The sequence below is a fragment of the Achroia grisella genome, unplaced genomic scaffold (assembly GCF_030625045.1).
Source record: "Achroia grisella isolate CSIRO2021 unplaced genomic scaffold, CSIRO_AGI_Agris_v1 utg782, whole genome shotgun sequence".
NCBI classification, from domain to species: domain Eukaryota; kingdom Metazoa; phylum Arthropoda; class Insecta; order Lepidoptera; family Pyralidae; genus Achroia; species Achroia grisella.
The window spans coordinates 6,619,293-6,640,747 of record NW_026713022.1 but is presented as its reverse complement, the minus strand read 5'-3'; the positions used below and the strand labels follow the sequence as shown (position 1 = coordinate 6,640,747).

The following is a 21,455-nucleotide window of genomic DNA, read 5'->3' as shown; positions in this document are numbered from 1 at the left end:
TTGATCCCATTCCTAGCAATGTACCATGGCAGGTTGACTTCCCCTGGAAACCATGATAAATTCCTGGTGAATTTGTCACGATGGGCTAACTGACTTAACTTCATGCTCATGTTATCATCCTCACTGGTGCCCTGCCAGCCTATACCGCTAGGGCAGGCGGATGCACCATTCCATTCTCATAGTAATTGTTTATTAAAAATAATGCATTAAAAGGAGCATGGCCGCGCAATAAAATTACGTAGATCATCATCATCATCATCATCGAAGCCCGTTAGACGTCCACTGCTGGACATAGGCCTCCCCCAACGATGTCCACGACGGTCGGTCCTGCGCTGCTCGCTACGATGGAGATATTTCTTAGTATTCTATCTTTATTCAGAGACTTTGCGTCTCTACTACAGAACAAAATACTTCTGTGTTCTTTAGTCTCGCCTCACCCAAGCGCGATAGCAATATTTGCGATCGAAATTTTGCCGTAAATATTTAGGCTTCGCTCTACACGGCTTACTGTATTATTACAGTAAATGTACTATATATTTTCCGTTATTGTGAAATGCAATTATAATTTCTGTCTTGTACTTTTTTTGTAATTTTCATACTGTTTCAGATTGTTCATACGCCTTCAGTGGAAATGAATTTGAAAGGCTGCAGTGACTGTTTACCATCAGATGGGCCGTATGCTTGTTTACCACTATAGTATAAAAAATAAAATATATTATTAAACGATGTTATTGGAATGTTTTGGCGACCACTTTCCTGAAATTTCGCGATATCACGTATGTAACTTACCTACCTTAAACTGATATATTTTCTATAACTAATAACAACAAACAAACACTGATAATAATTTGACAAATAGAGATAACAAATCTTGAGACGTTTAGAGTGGTTAAGCTTTAGTTATGCTACAATCTAATCTTATTAATATTAAAAACTCGAAAGTTTGTGAGTATGTTTGTTACTCTTTCACGCAAAAACTAGGTACTGATTGGATTTTGATGAAACTTTGCAGTAATATAGCTTATACATGAGAGTAACATATAGGCTATAAATTTCATGAGGATAAAACCGCGTGCACAGCTAGTATATGTATAAAATAGCGTTTGTAACAAAACTTCTCCGAAATGGCTTCACCGATTGTTATGAAATTTTGTGTGTCCATGAGTATGATTGTTAGTATTGGACTGGGTGTTTTCTATATATATATATTTGTATTTACCTCTCTCGACGTTTCGACTAGGTTGCACTAGCCGTGGTCGCAAGCTGACTGGTGTAACAGCGATGTTAATGTATAATGTTATAGATAGGTGACAGCAGTTTTTTCATCTACCGTCACTAGCTTGTTTAACGAAAGTTCGCACTCACAGTATACGTATCGTTGTTGATGCTACTGAACTTTGCCTGAATTTATTTATGACTGTATTCCAAGCAGAATGAAAAAAAAAACCTTTATTTTCCATAAATTTATTCGTGCTAAGACCCGGTTAATAATATAAATAATGTATATTAAACACGACAGTTTAGAAATAAATATTTTTTCCAAAAAAACTATTATAGTTTGTTTTTAGAACTTCTTTGTCTGTTTTAGTTTTTTTTATGAATTTATTTTGAATACAGCCTTTGATATATTTCCAGCTTTCAGATCTTTGAGAGCGTCCTGATATTGCGATAGGCTGTATGTTTTAACTCCCAGCTTATGGTAGTCAATATACCTGAAATTATACAATTCAAAACTGTATATATATATATAACTGTATATGGGGGGGTAGAGGAGGGGGGTAGATGATGATTACGTCATCGGTAGTTATTTACTTTTTTACACGAATGGCAACCCTCACATTGTCTTTGCTAAAAAACAATACATTAATTGAAAAATGTCTACGTAAGCATGGGGGGAGGGGGGAGGATTTAAGTTATATATCCTTACTTATATTATAAATGTTTTTTTTTTATAACACAGGGGACAAACGAGCATGCGGCTCACCTGATGGTAAGTGATTACCGCCGCCCATGAGCACCCGCAACACCAGGGGAATTGCAAGTACGTTGTGGGCCTTTTAAAAAGGAATAAGCTCTTTTCTTGAAGGTTTCAATATCGTATCGGTTCGGAAATACCATTGCTGGAAGGTGATTCCACAATGTGGTTGTGGGAGGCAAAAAGTTTCTAGAAAACCGCACTGTGGAAGACCGCCATTCATCCAGATGATCAGGATGATATTTCAGTTTCTGGCGGGTGGTACGGTGGTGAAACTTTTGTACACATGTTCTTGGAGCTATTAGAATGAACATAGGATATTTGTTATTTTAAAAAATACAAATATTTTTATAAAAACAAAAATATAAAAAAGCCACTAATGAAGTTATAAAACATATATTTGCCTATTGTTATTTTCTTTTGTCACTCACAGACACGATGATTCGATCGAGCGAATCCGCTGGTAAAATACTAGTACTTTTATATATATTAATATTTATAAACTTATTTCCAATTCCAAATTTCCTCCTTCTTTCGTGGAGTGGAGGTATTCGGCATTCTAAATGTGGCTCTAAATATAAATAATATAAAGTTTCTTATTACCTGTCACCCATCGCACTGAGCCATTTGATCGCCTTCGGGAAACTGAACGGGTTAACCTTTACACCGATGATGGTCAGCTCCTTATTGTATATCTGGAATGGATTCACCCTGGGAACAAATCAAGTAATAGTTTTTATAACATAACCTTCATATATATATATTAAGAATGGGCCTCGTCATTATTATTACATAGTATATAATAAAGTCGCTATCGTTGTCTGTCCCTATGTATGCTTAAATCTGTAAAACTACGCAACGGATTTTAATGCGGTTTTTTTTAATAGATAGAATGATTCAAGAGGAAGGTTTACATGTATAATACATGTACGGCTGTACGGGCGAAGCCGAAGCGAGTAGCTAGTAAATTTATATTTTTACTAGCTGTGCCAACGGTAACCGCGATAAATTTCAGAAAAAAAATTAGCATATGTCATATTTCGATGCATAAGTTATATTACTGTAAAGTTTCATCAAAATTTATTCATTTTTTGTCATTATTTGTCAAAAACTATTTAGAAGTAATTATATGTACAGAATAGCTAGAAATCAATAATAATTATTATTATTAAAAGCATTCTGTTTCCATTCTATTATTATATTTAATTCCATTTAATTACATTCTTGTCCCCTCTGTTTTATTCTATTCTACTCTCTATACCAACTTGTTTCATTATCTTCTATTCTTAAATAATGACGGCACTTACTGAGCTTTGGCGTTGGGTGAGCAGCATCCGAACAGTACATATTTACCTCCTGGATTAAGATAATTGAAAGTACTCTCCATTACTTTAGCCACGCCTGTTGATAACAAAATTACTGAAGGTATAATAATTAATATACAGAATGTTTCAAAATTTGATGATAAACCTGAAGCAGGAGTTACAAGTCATCAGAACTATCAGAAAAATATTTAAAAAATCTTGACTGTGGTTTTAAATGTGCCTACAGGCACAGATAAACTAATATTACATACAGGCATTTAAAAAAAAACTAAAAAAACAACAGGCGGCGATGATCATTTCAACATTGTTGCTACAGTTTTATTCGTTCTTTTTAAACTTAATTTAGCGTTCATAATGTTTTTATCAATGTATACTTTTGTTACATCTCTAACTGATACATTTTTTTATACCACGTAGGTGGCAAACAAGCATACGGCCCATCTACGGTAAACGGTTACCGTAGCCTATGGACGCCTGAAACACCAAGGGTGTCACGTGCGCGTTGCCGACCCTTAAACCTTAATATACCCTTCTTGAAAAACCCCATGCTGTAGTCTCTCGAGACAACCTCGGCAGTAGTTCATTCCACAATCTAAGTGTACGCGGGAGGAAGCTCCTCTGAAAGCGCATTGTCCGAGACCACTTAGGCTCCGGCGTGTGGGGATGAATTCCCTATCGATGGCTAGCGGTGTGATGGTAAAAGGTAGCCGTAGACATCAAGTCAAACAATTCTACAGAACACAGTCTGTTGTGTATTCGGTAGAACACACAAAGCGATGCGAAGTTTCGCATATTTTTGGAATATGTTCCTGAGAAATGCTTCTATCAATTGTTTGCTTACGCTCGTTTTTTTGTTATTATTTACCAATATTTTGTCAATTATTCAAGTATTTACTAATATAGTTTACCTGTACAATCAATAATAACATCATACTGTATTGTTTCTGCAGATAAAACATCAGGCGAAATAAGGCGATATCCGGTGTCTGAAAAAAATGTTTATGAAATAGTATTCCTACTAAATTGGTAGTATTATCTGACGACCTCGGTAGTCTGACGGTTTAGCACACTGCCTTACCTACAATGGTTGCGGGTTCGATCCTGGCACGGTACAAACATTTATAATCATGATTATTATTATTTGTAATCATCTGGATATTCTATATATTTATAATTCTGGGTGTTTTGAGTGTACATTATGTATATATTTTCAAAAAAGTATATCTATTGTTGTCTAATAGTCATAATACAAGTTCTGCTTAGCTTGGGACTAGATGTCGATGGGCGAATAGACCACTGTTATTATTATATATTAAATATATATATATATATATATTATAATTGGGATAATTAATGAGAATTGATGAATATATATGTTTCTTATTATTTTATTACTCTTTCATACAACATTTACTGAATGGATTTGATTGATAGTTGGTACATACAGATATGTTTAGATTAACGTCGTATGTGTGTTAGTATATATAGAACATAAATATATATATAAATGTATATTATGTATATATATTTATTAAAACTTTCACACACAAATAAACGTGCACACGCTTAACAGATCCCAATCAACCATAGATAAAACAGATATTTGGACAGTATATTTTAAAAAATTATTGTAAAAAACTATCAATCAGATTAAAAATACATAAATATTATACGTGACCATAATCACATATATATTTAATATACTATATACATAACATGTATACATGTAAGATACTTGAATCTGTCGGACATGTAACTTTATCTTTTTGTAATATTGATTTATTGATGTTTGTAATCTCCAATACTATTGATCGGATTTTTAAAATTCCTATAGTATTGAATAGGTTATTATCGAGGAACACTATGTCACATCACGCTACCACTAATAGAAGAGTAGCTGCATTGAAATATATAGCAAGAACGGTAAAAATGTTACATATACTTTAAAAAGTTATGGTAACTATTTAATAAGCTATTTATTATTATATACGACCTGATTTTAAAAATAAGGTTATTTTTAAAATCATAAAAATACACGGATTTATACGGACCTCCATAGCAAACCCATTCTCACTATCAACCAACGTAAAACATGTTTTGAAATAGAAATAGAAATAATCTTTATTCAAATAAACTCATTACAAGCACTTTTGAATAGTCATATTTTGATTCTAGGGAATGCAGATTCATAAACTTGTGTGTTGCTCTTTTTAAAGATGTTTTTTTTTATATAAATAATTACAGTATAACAAGTAAGAGGCATGCGATAATCAACATAGAAATCGCTACACACTCATTATTAGTGTAATTAGATAATATTGTCAGTGCTATGGATTTAAAGTTCTTCTATAAAAACATTATTATCGTTAACGTTATGTTTTTGTATGTTTGTATTGTGACATAGGGATGGAGGATAAACACAAAAACATTGGATCAACTTCAGAAATTCTTTACTTATAAATAGGTATACCTATTATATTGTCAACGTATAACATGGCCTTTATACCATGCGACGACAAGCCCAGAACACACTTAGTAATAAACAGATTTCACAGCCTCGGTGGTCTAGTGGTTTAGTGGTATAGCATGTCGCTTTACTATCCGATGGTAGCGAGTTTGATTCCTCATGAGTATGATTGTTTATATCGGTCTGGGTGTATTCTATGTATATTATGTATGTATTTACAAAAGAAAAAATTAAGCGTTAATATCATTTGTCCCATAATACAAACTCTGTTTACCGTGGGACTAGATGGCGTTGTGTTAATTGTTCAGGGTTATTTATTTATTTATTAATAAAAAAAAGTTGTACTAGTCTCATAACCTTTTTTTATGGTGTAGAATCTTCAAAAGACCTAATAGTGCTTCCCCCGTTAGAGAGGTGACGAGAGGGTCTTTTGAAGATGACGAGGAGGTGTGTGGGATTCTTACCCACTAAAAAAACCACACTGTTCTTCGTCATGAGGTCTCGTTAGCGGTGGTCTTGTCCCTAATATTTTACTACCCCAAAATAGGCAGTCAAAAGCCGAAAGTATTTCATCAGGCTGTACGGTATTAAAAAAAAATACAAACTCTTAAAACAAAAGTAATAGCTACTACTACTTTTGTACCAGGGTGGATCATTAGAGAAAAATAAATTTAATAACGAAACATAATGTACTGACCTAGTCTCTCTACAATTTTCAGTCTGTTTTGATTCATCTCAGACACGGTCACATCTCTGTGTCCGTGATGGTGCAGAGTTGTCACCCATAGATTTCCTGAAACAAATATATATTTATAGAATTACAAGGTTGCTTTAATTATTTTACTTGTAAATCGGTTGCATTATCTGTTGGAAACATCAACAAAAATAGTTATTAAAATCTCCTTAATTATTTATTTCATAATATTTAAATAAATAACGCTGTGTTCTCTAGATTACGATTGTTATTTGTTTTTCTGTTCTTCAGTATTTTGTTACGCAGCTGATTATATCGACATTTTAATAAACATATATAATTACGATTTAATTACAAATTTAGTGTTTTATAATTAATTACAACGATTACATCCACGCACCTCGTTGAGATTCACACAAATACATTAGAATGAAAGTGGACATCGGTCGTGGGTTAGATTCCTGGCACAGTACAGTCATTGGTATATATTAGTACGACTGATTGTATCAGTCTCGGTGTGTCCTATGAAAGGTTTACAAAAAAAGCATTTAAAATATTTTTATCTGTTATCTAGTACCCATAACACAAGGTCTGCTTAGCTTGGGACTAGATGGTTCTGTTTGTCCTGAGTTATTATTGTTATTAACGTATATGATACACTCGTTTGTGTGTTTGTTTGACATATATAGTAAGTATATGCATCCGAGGCACCAGTAAAGGAAGATGGGATGAGGGTGAAATCTGGTCAGTAGCTTGGCAAATTTATCAGCACATAACTAATGTCTCTAGAATTACCTACTCTCAGATACACTGAAATAATATATAGTTGGCAATAAAATAAACATTACATTATATGATCTATGCTATTACTAACAATCTCTTCCCCCCGAATCAAATGGATAGAGGCTGCATATACTCACCAATAATACCAGCACCAACAATTAGTATCTTCTGTCCAACAGACAAAGGCGCAGCGCGGTCGAAGCCGTGGGACACGCAAGAATACGGCTCGCACAGACCAGCTGCAAGCAGATAGAATAATGCCACGAACTGGCCTAATATTTATGAACAGTGGCGGAGCCCTCGGTAGAGACTGTTCCCCCTTTCTTTTTTCTTAGGGAAAATCCTCATTCAGACTCGCCGGCCCCGGGGGAAGTAGATGGGCACTGCCTGACTCTTACAGGCTAAAACCCCCAAGGTGTTCCTTCTCTTGACCTTCTGTCAGAGTTACGGGAATGCGTAAGCAATCTTCCGTAATCCTGACGGCAGAGACTGTTCCCCCTAGCAAAAGGAGGTGACGTTTTCTCATTGATTTTATTGCAATTATCAATTATTAAAATATAAACTAAAAAATAATTTTCAATACCAACACAATAATTTAAAATGGGCACGTGTTACATTTGAATAAATCTGGCATTGCGTCGGCGTCCATCCAGTCGCCGTTTGGTCTTCGAACAGTCAATACTAGGCTTCACAAGCTATATCCGAACGCTATGTAATGCCTGATAATGCCTCCTTCACAGTTTGTATGGGTATCGTATCGCGTATCGTAATATAGGTGAAGCCTTAGTAACGGTCTGAATTTTATCACAAATAGAAAAGGTAGTAATGCTTCCAGTAGTGATAGTCAAGTTTTCGCACTGAATATTTGTGGTCTCGCACATGCTAATGGTGGAATGACAGAATTAATCAAAGTAAATTTAAATCCGTTAAGTGATGTGTATAATCCAGCGTAGCAGGGGGAGGCCCTACTACTCGCGCATTGAATTCTCATCGGCATCACGGTAGAGTCAGTCAGGAATATATGATTTAAAAAACTTTTTTGAATTCGGGGCGATGCAAAATTATGGGGTCTTAGTCGTCCAAATTCTTACCTTGTTCTAATGTGATATCCGCCGGTAATGCAAAGACCTGATCTTGTGGAGCTCGGACATATTGCGCCCAACCTCCGTCTTGCCAAATTCCAATAGTATACTTACTGCTACCAGTACAAAACTGATAGTTACGGTCCCGACAGTAATCACAGAGACTACACGCTCTGCAGACAATGAAATATCATATGAGGTATAGATAGGTTAGTTATAGTTTATTATATTTTAGTGACAGTATAAGTTAAGGCGCAGCCATAGCTAGTTAAATATAAATATAAAGTAAGCCGTTGATAATTTAGAAACTCAGATGTAATGTTTTCAAACATGTGTAATAAAATTCCCATCTAATCTTAAGTGTTAATCATTGCACATGAATAATACCTATCACAAACATCACGTCATTATTTGTGAAGCCCGTATTACCACATATGTCTTGCCACTGCAAAAGACTAAATATCATAGCCCAGTACCTTATTATTTCACAAAACCCATTTACTAAAATACATATCATTCTGATCATCTGGATGAATGGCGGTCCTCCACCGTATTTTTTCCGAAACTTTTTGGAACGCACAACCACATTGTGGAATCAACAGCCTATTCCTTCTTAAAAGCTGGCTACGCACTCACTCTTGGTGTTGCGGGTGCTCTTAGACAGCGATAATCACTTACCATCAGTGGAGCCTCGTTTGTGCAAGAGCAAGCTCGTTTGTCCCTTATTTCAAAACAAATCTTTGCCAAAAGACAGCTTACATTACAAACATCGGGAGGCAGAAATACGCGAGTTAGAAGTACCCCGCAGACGACTTTGTGCAAATTTCCCTAAAATTTCGTATTTGGACACCAAATAACAGACAGCAAATATTGAAAATACCTGTTAGGGTCAACCACAACCTTCTGTCCTTTCTTGAAGATAGATGCCTTGCCTGCCTCATAGATTTCACCGCTGAACTCATGGCCCAGTGGCAGTGAATTCTCTTCGGAAACTGGGAACTTGCCCTAAAGATATGAATTTGCATTTTCAATTAACTTTAAAAGTTAGGTAGAGGTATTGAAGTAAATGATGTCACCAACTGAATCAATCGAGTTAATTTTGATGTCTATTTTTCCGCAACGGTGGTATTAGTTTTGTATTAATTTGTCCAACTAAGTTTTATAAATTATTATTATTGTAGTCATTTAATTTAAACACAAGTTCTACACAAATGTAACCCGTAGTTCACGGCCGCTCTTCTATCCCTGCCCAAAGCGGCAGTCATGATAATGATAGAGTATGGGGTGCTAAGAATCCCCAGGCCGCCAAGGTCCACTGACTAGATTGAGCTGTATGAATTGTCCAGGATTATCATTATTATGAATACATACATATAATAATACTAGTAACCCTGGACAATTCACAGCAGCACCATCTAGTTCCAATCTAAAGATAAGCTCTGCTTGCTTATCTTATGGGTACTAGACAACAGATATAAATGCTTAGATACCTACATTTTTGCCGTAAATACATACATAATATACATAGAAAACACCTAGACCGAAAACAGTCATCAATCATACTCAGGAATACAAATGATTGCACCTTGCATGGAATCGAACACGAGACCATCGGAAAACCACTAGACCACCGGAGCATGTATGCGCACCGGATGTAGTTATACATGAATAAAGATGCATATTTTGATTTAAAAATTAAATTATATCTCACCTGAATGATATGAAGATCTGTACCACAGACTCCTGAGTACGCCACCTTGACAATAACATCTGTGTCATTGATTAACGTAGGTACAGGGTAGTCGGACACATAACTGATAGTTTGAGATACACCATCGTATACTAATGCCTCCATTTTGATCTGCAAGATAAATATGTCGCTTCAGAGAGAACATCTTGATCCGTTAATGTAAATAACAATGAAGATAAAATAATAGAGGCTAGAAATATAAATTAGCCTTTTTTTCAGTTATCAATAATCAATTATAACAAATAATATATATATATATATATATATATATATATATATATATATATATATATATATATATATAATATATCCCCTTGGGCACTTTGTGGCTCAGACGTGCCGTATAGGTAGTTTTTTGTTGATCCTTTTTCACTTGTTGATCCGGAGGCCTTTTGTTGATCTAATGCCAGCTGACGATATATAAATGTTGATCCTTTTTGAGCCACAACTGTCACGACGAGTAATAATAATAATTAAGCGATTTATACACGATTTTATACAAATCCACCTTTTTGGCATTCGACCACTTCTTGATCCAATTCAAACGGGCCAATCAGGGTGCAGCATTTGCCAAGGGCTTCCTCATTGGCACGTTTGGACTACTAGCTTATGGCTACAGTAACTTAATAATGTCTAGCTAGTATTTCAAGAATAATAGTCTATCTAATCTAAATATTTATAGAAATCAGTCTAGAGGAACGTGACTCCAGATCAAACCTCAATACTTGTTATTTTTTGGACGGGAATTTTTCCTTTAGTAACAACGTTACTGAGCGAATGAAGAGAAGACGTAACGGCGGATCCAGGGGGGAGCGTCATGGAGGTCTTGGGAGTCATGGGGGCGTCATGACTCTCCCCCCCCTTACCCCAGGACTTAGGTAGACCACTAATTGAACTAAAAAAATAATGAAACAGCAAATTTTTTTGCACGATCGGAGTGTTGGTGCAGTAGTATTAATTATAATTAAACATTGTTACTTAAAATATAACAGTTAAAGTACTATAACACTAAAAGCAAAATAGGTATTTTCAAAATACTTTTTCAAAATAAATTACCCTTTGAGTTTTTGTCCAAACCTCAGATATTTTATTTATTTTAGGTATATCAATCATTACATAGTATAGTATAGTATAAAACAAAGTCGCTGTCGCATCTAACAAGTACATAAATAAAGAAAGAAGACTTTTTGGCTCTGAATATATTTCAAAAATCAATTACTTGTGTTAATCAATTTATATACTCTTTCTTATTTCATAGTACTTGTTTTGATCCGAGTATATACAGATACCGTAACGGTCTATTAATTATGAATTTATTATACCTAACCTAGATATTCTATTTTGACGAAACTCCGTGTAGTAGTAGTATCCGATAAGGGTATGCGAACCCTAAGTATTATTTCAAAATGACCAGTAACTTTGAATTTTGAATTTTGATTTTAATAAGCCTTTGAATCAACTTATCAAACGGACGCTCAAGGTTCGATTCCCGCCACCGATTTTTTTTGTTATTTTTTTTTTGTCTTTATTCTAATTTTAAATTAACTATTTTAATAATTAAATGAATTTAATCGAACAAAACGTTGTTAAGTATTCAATTAATTTTAATTTACATTACCTATTGTACTTTCTAAATTGTAAAGCAGCTAACAATTATAGTAAGATCTTATAAATAACTAACACAACAAGTAAAATATTTTAAATGTATTTTCTTTATTATTACAAATATTTTTTATGCATAATATAATAGTTAATATCACTTACAATTAATTTAATACTTAACAACGATTTTATCGATTAAATTCATTTAAATATAACCCATAAATGTATAAATATTATATATAAATAAATACATAATGATCTGATAATCAAATTATAAGTACAGTCTCAAATTGAAAGTAAGAAAAACAGAAAATATAGAGAGAACTATAGGGATATAACAGAAAGATGTGAAAAATGGAGAAGGACAGTAAAAAAGTTACAAATTTAAATAATGTTGCCGCAATTTCTGTTTAAATGAATTTATTACATTATTATATATATTAGGCATACGACTAGCCTTATGACTGTTACTTTTTTTTTAATCTATACATCTATACATGTAAATAAAATTGGAGTGTCTGTTTGCAATATTGAAATAACCGTTTTTACTACTTGCATATGAATATAAATACGGTACATACACCAAAATAACATATTTTACAAGTTTTGTCTGTCTGTCTGTCTGTTTGTTCCGGCTAATCTCTGAAATAGCTGGACCGATTTTGACGGGACTTTTTTTGGCAAGTAGCTGATGTAATAAGGAGTAACTTACGCTACTGTTATTTTCGAAAAATAAAATAAAATTTCACGCGGACGAAGTCGCTGGGGCCAGCTAGTCTATAGATATACCGAGATTTAATATTTAAGTTGCTATTATGTTGTTGACAAAATTTTACTGTAATGTTACTATTACGTTATCCTACACAATTTGTATTATTTTGGATGAAAAAATAAATAAATAAATAATAATCTATACATATAAATAAAATTGGAGTGTCTGTTTGTAATATTGAAATAACCGTTTTTTACTACATGCATATGAATATATATAAGGTACATATACCAAAATAACAATTTTTATAATTTTTGTCTGTCTGTCTGTCGGTCTGTTTGTTCCGGCTAATCTCTGAAATGGCTGGACCGATTTTGACGGTACTTTTTTTTGGCAGGTAGCTGATTTATAAGGAGTAACTTAGGTTACTTTTATTTTAGAAAAATAAAGTTTAATTCCACGCGGACGAAGTCGCGGGAACAGCTTGTTTTTAATAAAAACGGTTTATTTCATAGAAAAAACATCTTTTTTGTGGTACTTGAGAATGTTGAAGCCTGTTGTTTGTATTATTGAAATAACCGTTTTTTACTACTTGCATATGAATATAAATACGGTACATACACCAAAATAACATATTTTACAATTTTTGTCCGTCTGTCTGTTTGTTCCAGCTAATCTCTGAAATGGCTGGACCGATTTTGACGGGACTTTTTTTGGCAGGTAGCCGATGTAATAAGGAGTAACTTAGGCTACTTTTATTTTAGAAAAATAAAGTTAAAAACCACGTGGACGAAGTCGCGGGAACAGCTACTGTATAATATATTAGAGATACCAACGTGTTTTTTTTTATTGATGACTAGCTGTACACGGGATTTCGTCCGTGTGGAATTTCACTTTATTTTTATAAAATATAAGAAGTTAAATTCCACGCGGACGAAGTCGCGTGTACAGCTAGTTGTCGGTAGTCTAGCGATTTAGCTAGCACACCGCTTTGATTCCTGCTTGGTGGTCGAGGGTTCGATTCCTCGCACGCTGCAAACATTTGTATTCATGAGTATGATTGTTTGTAACGGTCTGGGTGTTTTCTATGTATAGATAATATATATGTATTTACGACAAAAAATCTTTGTATTTATATCAGTTGTCTAGTACCCATAACATAATCTTCAGCTAGCTTAACTTGGGTCTAGATGAAGCTGTGTGAATTGTCCTGAGATTACTATTATTACTATAATAAATCTTTTCAAATCAGCCGATGTTTATTTTTGCCATAATACGTGCTGTTACCATGTGATAATATTACGTACTTACTGTTTGAAAATGTGATAATATTACGTACTTATTACTGTTTTAAATGTGATGCGTTCATTATTTGTATTTCCTTTGAATTAAAGACAAATGTATATATATATATATATATACATTTATATAAACTTGCACACTTAGTTGATCCAGCCACGATCCGTAGATATTGCTGATTCCACTGTCTCTCTCTTTCTACCACTATAACGGTAGCGTGGCGGAACGGCAACATGTTGCCGTTCCGCGTTCTACCACTATCTTTGTATTCTAGTATGCGATGTTGCCGTTCCGGCCGAGACCATGCGTTGTTGCCAAATGTATTCATCGATAGTAGTAGATACTCGATATATATTTTTTCAACAATTTCTTGCAATAGTGAATCCGTATCGGCAAAATTTTTTAAATGCACAAAGATTTTTTGGCTCTGAATATATTTAAAAATCATTTACTTGTGTGTTGATGAATTTATATACTAGTAAATGAAGTACCTAATACTTGTTTTGATTTGAATAGGTAGCGATATTATGAATTTATTATACGTAATCTAAAGATTTTGACGAAATAAAAGTAATTAGTTATCTGTTAACCTTGACTTCATGCTGGCACCAGTATTATCAGATGATGAACATACTCTTCGAAAACTTACAGCAGAAATATCGTGTTTGGACTCATTAGATAGGTCTCGATGAATAGAGTTTAAAAAACTTAAAATAAATGGTAAATTAGAAATAATGTATAAATACCACTTACGTAAAATTCAACCACTTTAAACTTAATAATAATAATAATTAGGAAAAGAGAAAAGCTATACATGCACTGAAAGTAATTGATGCCTTCCACACAATATTTTCAGTATTAAACAACTCTGTTTGTTCAGTAAAAGTGTAAATACACTGGTAACCTTTAATCATATTTTATATGCAAACATTACATATAAAATATGATTAAAGGTAATAAAACTTTAGGGTTTGTAACCCTAAAGTTTTATTTCAGAATAGCCAGCAGTTTTCAAGAAATAAGTCTTTGAAATTGTACGTGTAACTTATATATATACTAGTTTTTTCACCATAACAAACAACACCAATATGGCCTAGTTAGTAGTTTACCTGTGTACCAATTAATAATAATAGTAATCTCAGGACAATTCACACAGCTTCATCTAGACCCAAGTTAAGCTAGCTGAAGATTATGTTATGGGTACCAGACAACTGATATAAATACAAAGATTTTTTCGTAAATACATATATATTATCTATACATAGAAAACACCCAGACCGTTACAAACAATCCTACTCATGAATACAAATGTTTGCAGCGTGCGAGGAATCGAACCCTCGACCACCAAGCAGGAATCAAAGCAGTGTGCTAAATCGCTAGACTACCGACAACTAGCTGTACACGCGACTTCGTCCGCGTGGAAATTAACTTCTTATATTTTAGAAAAATAAAGTGAAATTCCACACGGACGAAATCCCGTGTACAGCTAGTCATCAATAAAAAAACACGTTGGTATCTCTAATATATTATACAGTAGCTGTTCCCGCGACTTCGTCCACGTGGTTTTTAACTTTATTTTTCTAAAATAAAAGTAGCCTAAGTTACTCCTTATTACATCAGCTACCTGCCAAAAAAAGTCCCGTCAAAATCGGTCCAGCCATTACAGAGATTAGCTGGAACAAACAGACAGACGGACAAAAATTGTAAAATATGTTATTTTGGTGTATGTACCGTATTTATATTCATATGCAAGTAGTAAAAAACGGTTATTTCAATATTACAAACAACAGGCTTCAACATTCTCAAGTACCACAAAAAAGATGTTTTTTCTATCAAATAAACCGTTTTTATTAAAAACAAGCTGTTCCCGCGACTTCGTCCGCGTGGAATTTAACTTTATTTTTCTAAAATAAAAGTAACCTAAGTTACTCCTTATAAATCAGCTACCTGCCAAAAAAAGTACCGTCAAAATCGGTCCAGCCATTTCAGAGATTAGCCGGAACAAACAGACCGACAGACAGACAGACAAAAATTATAAAAATTGTTATTTTGGTATATGTACCTTATATATATTCATATGCATGTAGTAAAAAACGGTTATTTCAGTATTACAAACAGACACTCCAATTTTATTTATATGTATAGATGTATAGATTATTATTTATTTATTTATTCATCCAAAATAATACAAATTGTGTAGGATAACGTAATAGTAACATTACAGTAAAATTTTGTCAACAACATAATAGCAACTTAAATATTAAATCTCGGTATATCTATAGACTAGCTGGCCCCAGCGACTTCGTCCGCGTGAAATTTTATTTTATTTTTCTAAAATAACAGTAGCGTAAGTTACTCCTTATTACATCAGCTACTTGCCAAAAAGTCCCGTCAAAATCGGTCCAGCTATTTCAGAGATTAGCCGGAACAAACAGACAGACAGACAAAACTTGTAAAATATGTTATTTTGGTGTATGTACCGTATTTATATTCATATGCAGGTAGTAAAAAACGGTTATTTCAATATTACAAACAGACACTCCAATTTTATTTACATGTATAGATGTATAGATTAAAAAAAAAGTAACAGCATAAGGCTAGTCGTATGCCTAATATATATAATAATGTAATAAATTCATTTAAACAGAAATTGCGGGAACATTATTTAAATTTGTAACTTTTTTACTGTCCTCCTTTTTTCACATCTTTCTGTTATATCCCTATAGTTCTCTCTATATTTTCTGTTTTTCTTACTTTCAATTTGAGACTGTACTTATAATTTGATTATCGGATCATTATGTATTTATTTATACATTTATGGGTTATATATTTATGTATGTATATTGTTATTTTTTTATAGAAATGTATATTTTGCTTATCTTTATTATCTTTATAAATCTTTTTTTGACATTTCTTATTTATATTAGTGCACCGCCAATAATCTTTCGCTGCACCACTCATGGTTGCCTGGTAAATAACGCGGCAAGATATTAAGTCCGCCACATGTACAATTTTTTTTGTGCATTAAAGTTAAATAAATAAAAAAAATATAATACTGTTTAATGAAAATGCGTATTGTCTAGTGCTTTGAGATGTATCAAAATAAGGTCAACAAAAAAGTCCGTGATGGTATATGTCTATCTCTCAAGGATAACCAACAATAACCATTTTTTATCTTTTACATTTTACGGGAATTTTTTTATCGTATGTTTCCCTTAAAATCATGTAAACTATGCTATTATGTCATAATCTAAAGAAATAATAATATTTTATAGTGAAATATCCACTATAAAATACCAAAAAGTAGCAATGTAATTTGTTACGCGCGAATCAGGTGTTATAAGGTCAAAGGTCGGTGCACCCCGCGTATTTGATAAATCTAAAGCTTCTCTGGATGTCTTTAAGAGAAAATGGCAGTATGTACGTGTATATGTCACACAAGTCCTTAAGTGATAAGTTTTTCAAATGTACAATATAGAATAAATATTTTTAAGTACAGTACTTACGTACATTAATATAATACCTACTTTTTACTTGTATCTATTGTTATCAAAATTAAATTATAAGTTCTTAACTTGACCACGACTATGTGACCCTCTCTTGGCGCCAAAACGAGTGAAAAAATGAACAGCATACGACGACGACGCAGTACCTATAGAGTGGAGCAACTGCTTATTCAGTTTTATTCAACTATTTAGTCCCTCCACCGTTACAATGAATGGAGGCGGATATTACAATGTACGTAGCATTGCGAATATAAAATATCTAGATTAGGTATAATAAATTCATAATTCATAGGCCGTTACGGTATCAGAGCCAAAAAAGTCTTCTTTCTTTGTTTATGTACTGTTAGATGCGACAGCGACTTTGTTTTTATATTACTATGTAATGATTGATATACCTAAAATAAATAAAATATCTGAGGTTTGGACAAAAATTCAAAAGGTACTTTATTTTGAAAAAGTATTTTGAAAATACCTATTTTGCATTTAGTATTTGAAATACAAAAACAAAACTATTATTGTTTTTAGAGTGACATTTCTATGAATTCACTGTCGATAGCGAGCGGTGGGATGGAAAAAGATAACCGTTTATAAATATATAATAAATAGCCCTGGACAATTAACACAGACTGATACTGAACTGATATAGATATTTTTATTTTGTAAATACATATATAATATACATATAAAACACCCAGACCGATGAAAACAATCGATGACCGATGAGTACAATTGTTTGCACCGTGCGAGAAATCGAACCCGCGACCATCGGATGTAAAGCGGTGTGACCACCGAGGCAGTCGAAATATATAAATAATCTTATGAATTTAATTTATTCTAATTTGTTTGTGTGCGCGGGGTGCGGTGTACGGTGCTCCCCCTTGCCTCCAACGTTGCTGGAGCTTGCATGTATGGAGCATTGCGAATATAAAATATCTAGATTAGTAAATTCATAATTGATAGACCGTTACGGTATCTATATATATTCGGATTAAAATAAGTATCGCAGTAAGGACCAGTATATAAAGTGATCAACATAATTAATTGATTTTTGAAATATATATACAGAGCCAAAAAGTCTTTGTGTATTCAAAAAATATCTAATTTGTTTGTGTGCGCGGGGTGCGGTGTACGGTGCAGGGGGGACCCTGCCTCCACCGTTGCTGGAGCTTGCATGTATGGAGCATTGCGAATATAAAATATCTACATTAGTAAATTAATAAATTCATAATTGATAGACCGTTACGGTATCTATATATATTCGGATGTAAATAAGTATCGCAGTAAGGACGAGTATATAAAGTGATCAACATAATTAATTGATTTTTGGAATATATTCAGAGCCAAAAAGTCTTTGTGTATACCAAAAATTTAGCCGTTCGGAGCCATTCAGTCACGAATTATTAGTAAAAAAAGTGTCGAGTATATCGTACTATCGACGAATATATATGGCCACATCGCAAAACAGAATGCGACGTTGCCATACCGCCTGAGATATACGCGATAGAGGTCAAGTTATTCAGTGCAAAAGGTGGAATCGGCAAGTGTTTAGGTTGTGGCGTGATCAACAAAGTGCCCAAAGAGGTGTTTATATATATATATATATATATATATATTATTTGTTTATATATTTTATTTTGTTAAGATAAATAAAGTCTCTAAAATAAAAGTAACCTAAGTCCGGTTAAAACCGGTACTGTATTTTAGAGACTAGCAAGAACAAACAGACAGACAGATAAACGTTTTAATTTTCTTTTATTTAAGTACTGTATCTACTACATGCATTTAGTGATATAGTAAAATGCTGTTAATTGCTAAAATTATAAAAGGACACATCAATTTTATGTATTTCTATAAATTGAATGGAGTAACATTAAGAGAAGATAAATAAAATTTTAACTATATAAATATGTTTTATGTTTAACTAATGTTAGCACTAACCTCGTCTATCACCTGACTGTAAGCCGTTAAGCTATAAAATATCAAATGGATAAAGTGTCCTCAGTTTTGCTATACCTAATGCAACGATAATACTTTGATGTTCTATAATTATGATGATTTACATCAAACGGTGTAACTCCGTGCGCTTATTTTATATATATACATATATTTGTAACAATAGAAATAAAAATAATCTTTGTTTTTATACAAACTGATTTTACTTTGGGATAGTTAATATTTTTTTTATTCTACCACTCACTGACTCATGACTCATCACAAGAAGAAACTATTACTATTAAGTATAAATGAGCGTTGTTCAGAATAATGTGAAATTGTAAATTATCACATTTATCACTCACAAAATCTTCGTCTTCAATCAATCGATACAAAAATGGTCGTTACAAAATATCCACAATATAAGGGACATATTAGCCGCTTATCAAAGTCAACTTTTATGTATTAATATATTTTTTCCTACCGTCCATAGATTAAATTGAGAAAATCTGGCAAGTGACTGAACTGAATTTCTTTTTTAATCATCGACGCCTGGTCGCTTTTGAGACTGAGAAGTATACCATCATGTTATACATGTAACCGATAAGAGATCGGCAGTATTTGCTCCTTTAAGGAGCCGTTCAAGTATTACGTAAGCACTATGGGGAGCGGGGGATCTTTGCTTTGATTATTTTGGGTGACATGGGGGATTGGGGAGTCATAGGTAGTTATTTACTTTTTTACGAATGGCAACCCTCACATTGTGTTTGCTAAAAAACAATACATTAATTGAAAAGTTTACTTAAGGAGGGGGTAAGAGCTTTCCTTACTTTTGCTGACAAGGGGGATGGGGGAGTAAATAATTGTAATAAATCTGTTTACGTAATACTCGAACCTATGGCGAATGAGTTTAACAAATTTCCGTAATATTGTGGTAATATTAAAAAAAATAAAGACTATATATTCAACGCGCATTTAGTCGTGCCGTTTCGTCTAAATCTTCCCACCATCGTATCAATGAGTCATAAAATTTATCTTATCGTAAACAAAGTTGTTATATTGGACGGCCTCTGTGATCTAGCGATATACCACACCGCTTTTCTTCTGATGGTCGCGGGTTCGAGTCCTCGCAATTGCAAACTTTTGTATTCATGAGTATAAGTGTTTGTCCAGTACAAAAATTCTCGGTGTATTATATGTGCATTAACAAAATAATATATATCAGTATTTTAGTTGTTAGTGCCTATAATACAAGCTTTGCTTAACTTGGGACAACATGGCGCTGTGTGAATTATCCATTCTAACAAAAATGACCAAAGCCTCAAATACATATAATAAAAACAATAACAACATGTTATCATTTGTACTTCTTTTGTGAAGAAACTATTGTTATGTAATATTATGTTATCTATGCTAATGTCATTAATAAAGCTAATAATAAAATTCATAGTTGTCTGTCTGTATTATTATATTTTAATGACTTTGATAATTTTTCTTAGAATGCAGTTTTATTTTTAACCTGTAAATAATAATAACGATAACAAAGATAATAAAGTTTATTTACAATTCAGCAAAACAAACAATGACATATTTGTTAACTCGTATGATTGATATAGCCTTAATACTTTCTGCCACATAGTACCTACCTAGGTGGATTAATAACTCCATTGCTAGCAATGTACTATGTCAGGTTGACAAGCAGTACCCCCTTAGAATCATCATAATAAATTTCAAATGAATTTGCCACGATGATTGACAAGCAGTAGGTACCCCCTTAGAATCATCATAATAAATTTCTAATGAAAATTTGCCACGATGAGCTAACTGCCCTGACCTCATACTCAACCTATCATCCTCCACTGATGCCCTGCCTATACGCTGGCGGGGCACTGGTGGAGGATATTATTAGGTTGTATTTTTTGCACTCAACATAATAATTTTTATATGCTTTGAGAGCTCATATAGCAAGGGTTGTGTGTGAAAAATTCCAATTAATTCTACGCAGTAGTTTTTGGTTGGTACCCTTTTAAATATGGAGAGGAATAAGCAGCATTTTCGACATATCTTACTGTTTTACTACAGAAAGGGCAAAAATGCTGTTCAAGCCAGAAAGAAATAGACCGAAGTGTGTGGAGAAGGTGTGTTAACAGTAGAGTCACGTGGGGCAAGTGTACGCACTTAAGGTTTGAAGTATCATATAATAAAATATTTGAAGTTAACTGGAACAAAACAAGGTTTATTATATAAAATATTTAATAATCAACAACTTAAACGCAAAATAAATCATTATCATTTACACAAATTCTTTGGAAATCAACAAAATCAAAA

The 21,455-nt window shown here is 33.2% G+C and overlaps 1 protein-coding gene across 1 annotated transcript; it reads right to left on the bottom strand.

The window, feature by feature from the left end:
• Nucleotides 1-1,519: 1,519 nt before the first annotated feature.
• On the bottom strand, nucleotides 1,520-19,176 carry LOC131851290 (D-altritol 5-dehydrogenase-like). Its single transcript, XM_059201773.1, has 10 exons — nucleotides 19,134-19,176; nucleotides 10,038-10,187; nucleotides 9,207-9,331; nucleotides 8,336-8,499; nucleotides 7,382-7,483; nucleotides 6,465-6,560; nucleotides 4,209-4,286; nucleotides 3,283-3,376; nucleotides 2,579-2,686; nucleotides 1,520-1,712 (listed from the first exon to the last, which is right to left on the bottom strand). The coding sequence occupies exons 2-10, from the start codon at nucleotides 10,179-10,181 to the stop codon at nucleotides 1,595-1,597; spliced, it is 1,029 nt and encodes a 342-aa protein (XP_059057756.1). The 5' UTR covers nucleotides 10,182-10,187; nucleotides 19,134-19,176; the 3' UTR covers nucleotides 1,520-1,594.
• Between the last annotated feature and the right edge of the window lie 2,279 nt (nucleotides 19,177-21,455).

Bases quoted from the DNA above. Each gene is read 5' to 3' on its own strand.
- LOC131851290 (XM_059201773.1), bottom strand. From the start codon at position 10,181: ATGGAGGCATTAGTATACGATGGTGTATCTCAAACTATCAGTTATGTG. The intron at 7,484-8,335 runs GTAAGAATTTGG...ATCTGCTTGCAG, and splicing joins GGATATCACATTAGAACAAG to CTGGTCTGTGCGAGCCGTAT. The intron at 2,687-3,282 runs GTAAGTGCCGTC...ATTTGTTCCCAG, and splicing joins TCACCCAACGCCAAAGCTCA to GGTGAATCCATTCCAGATAT.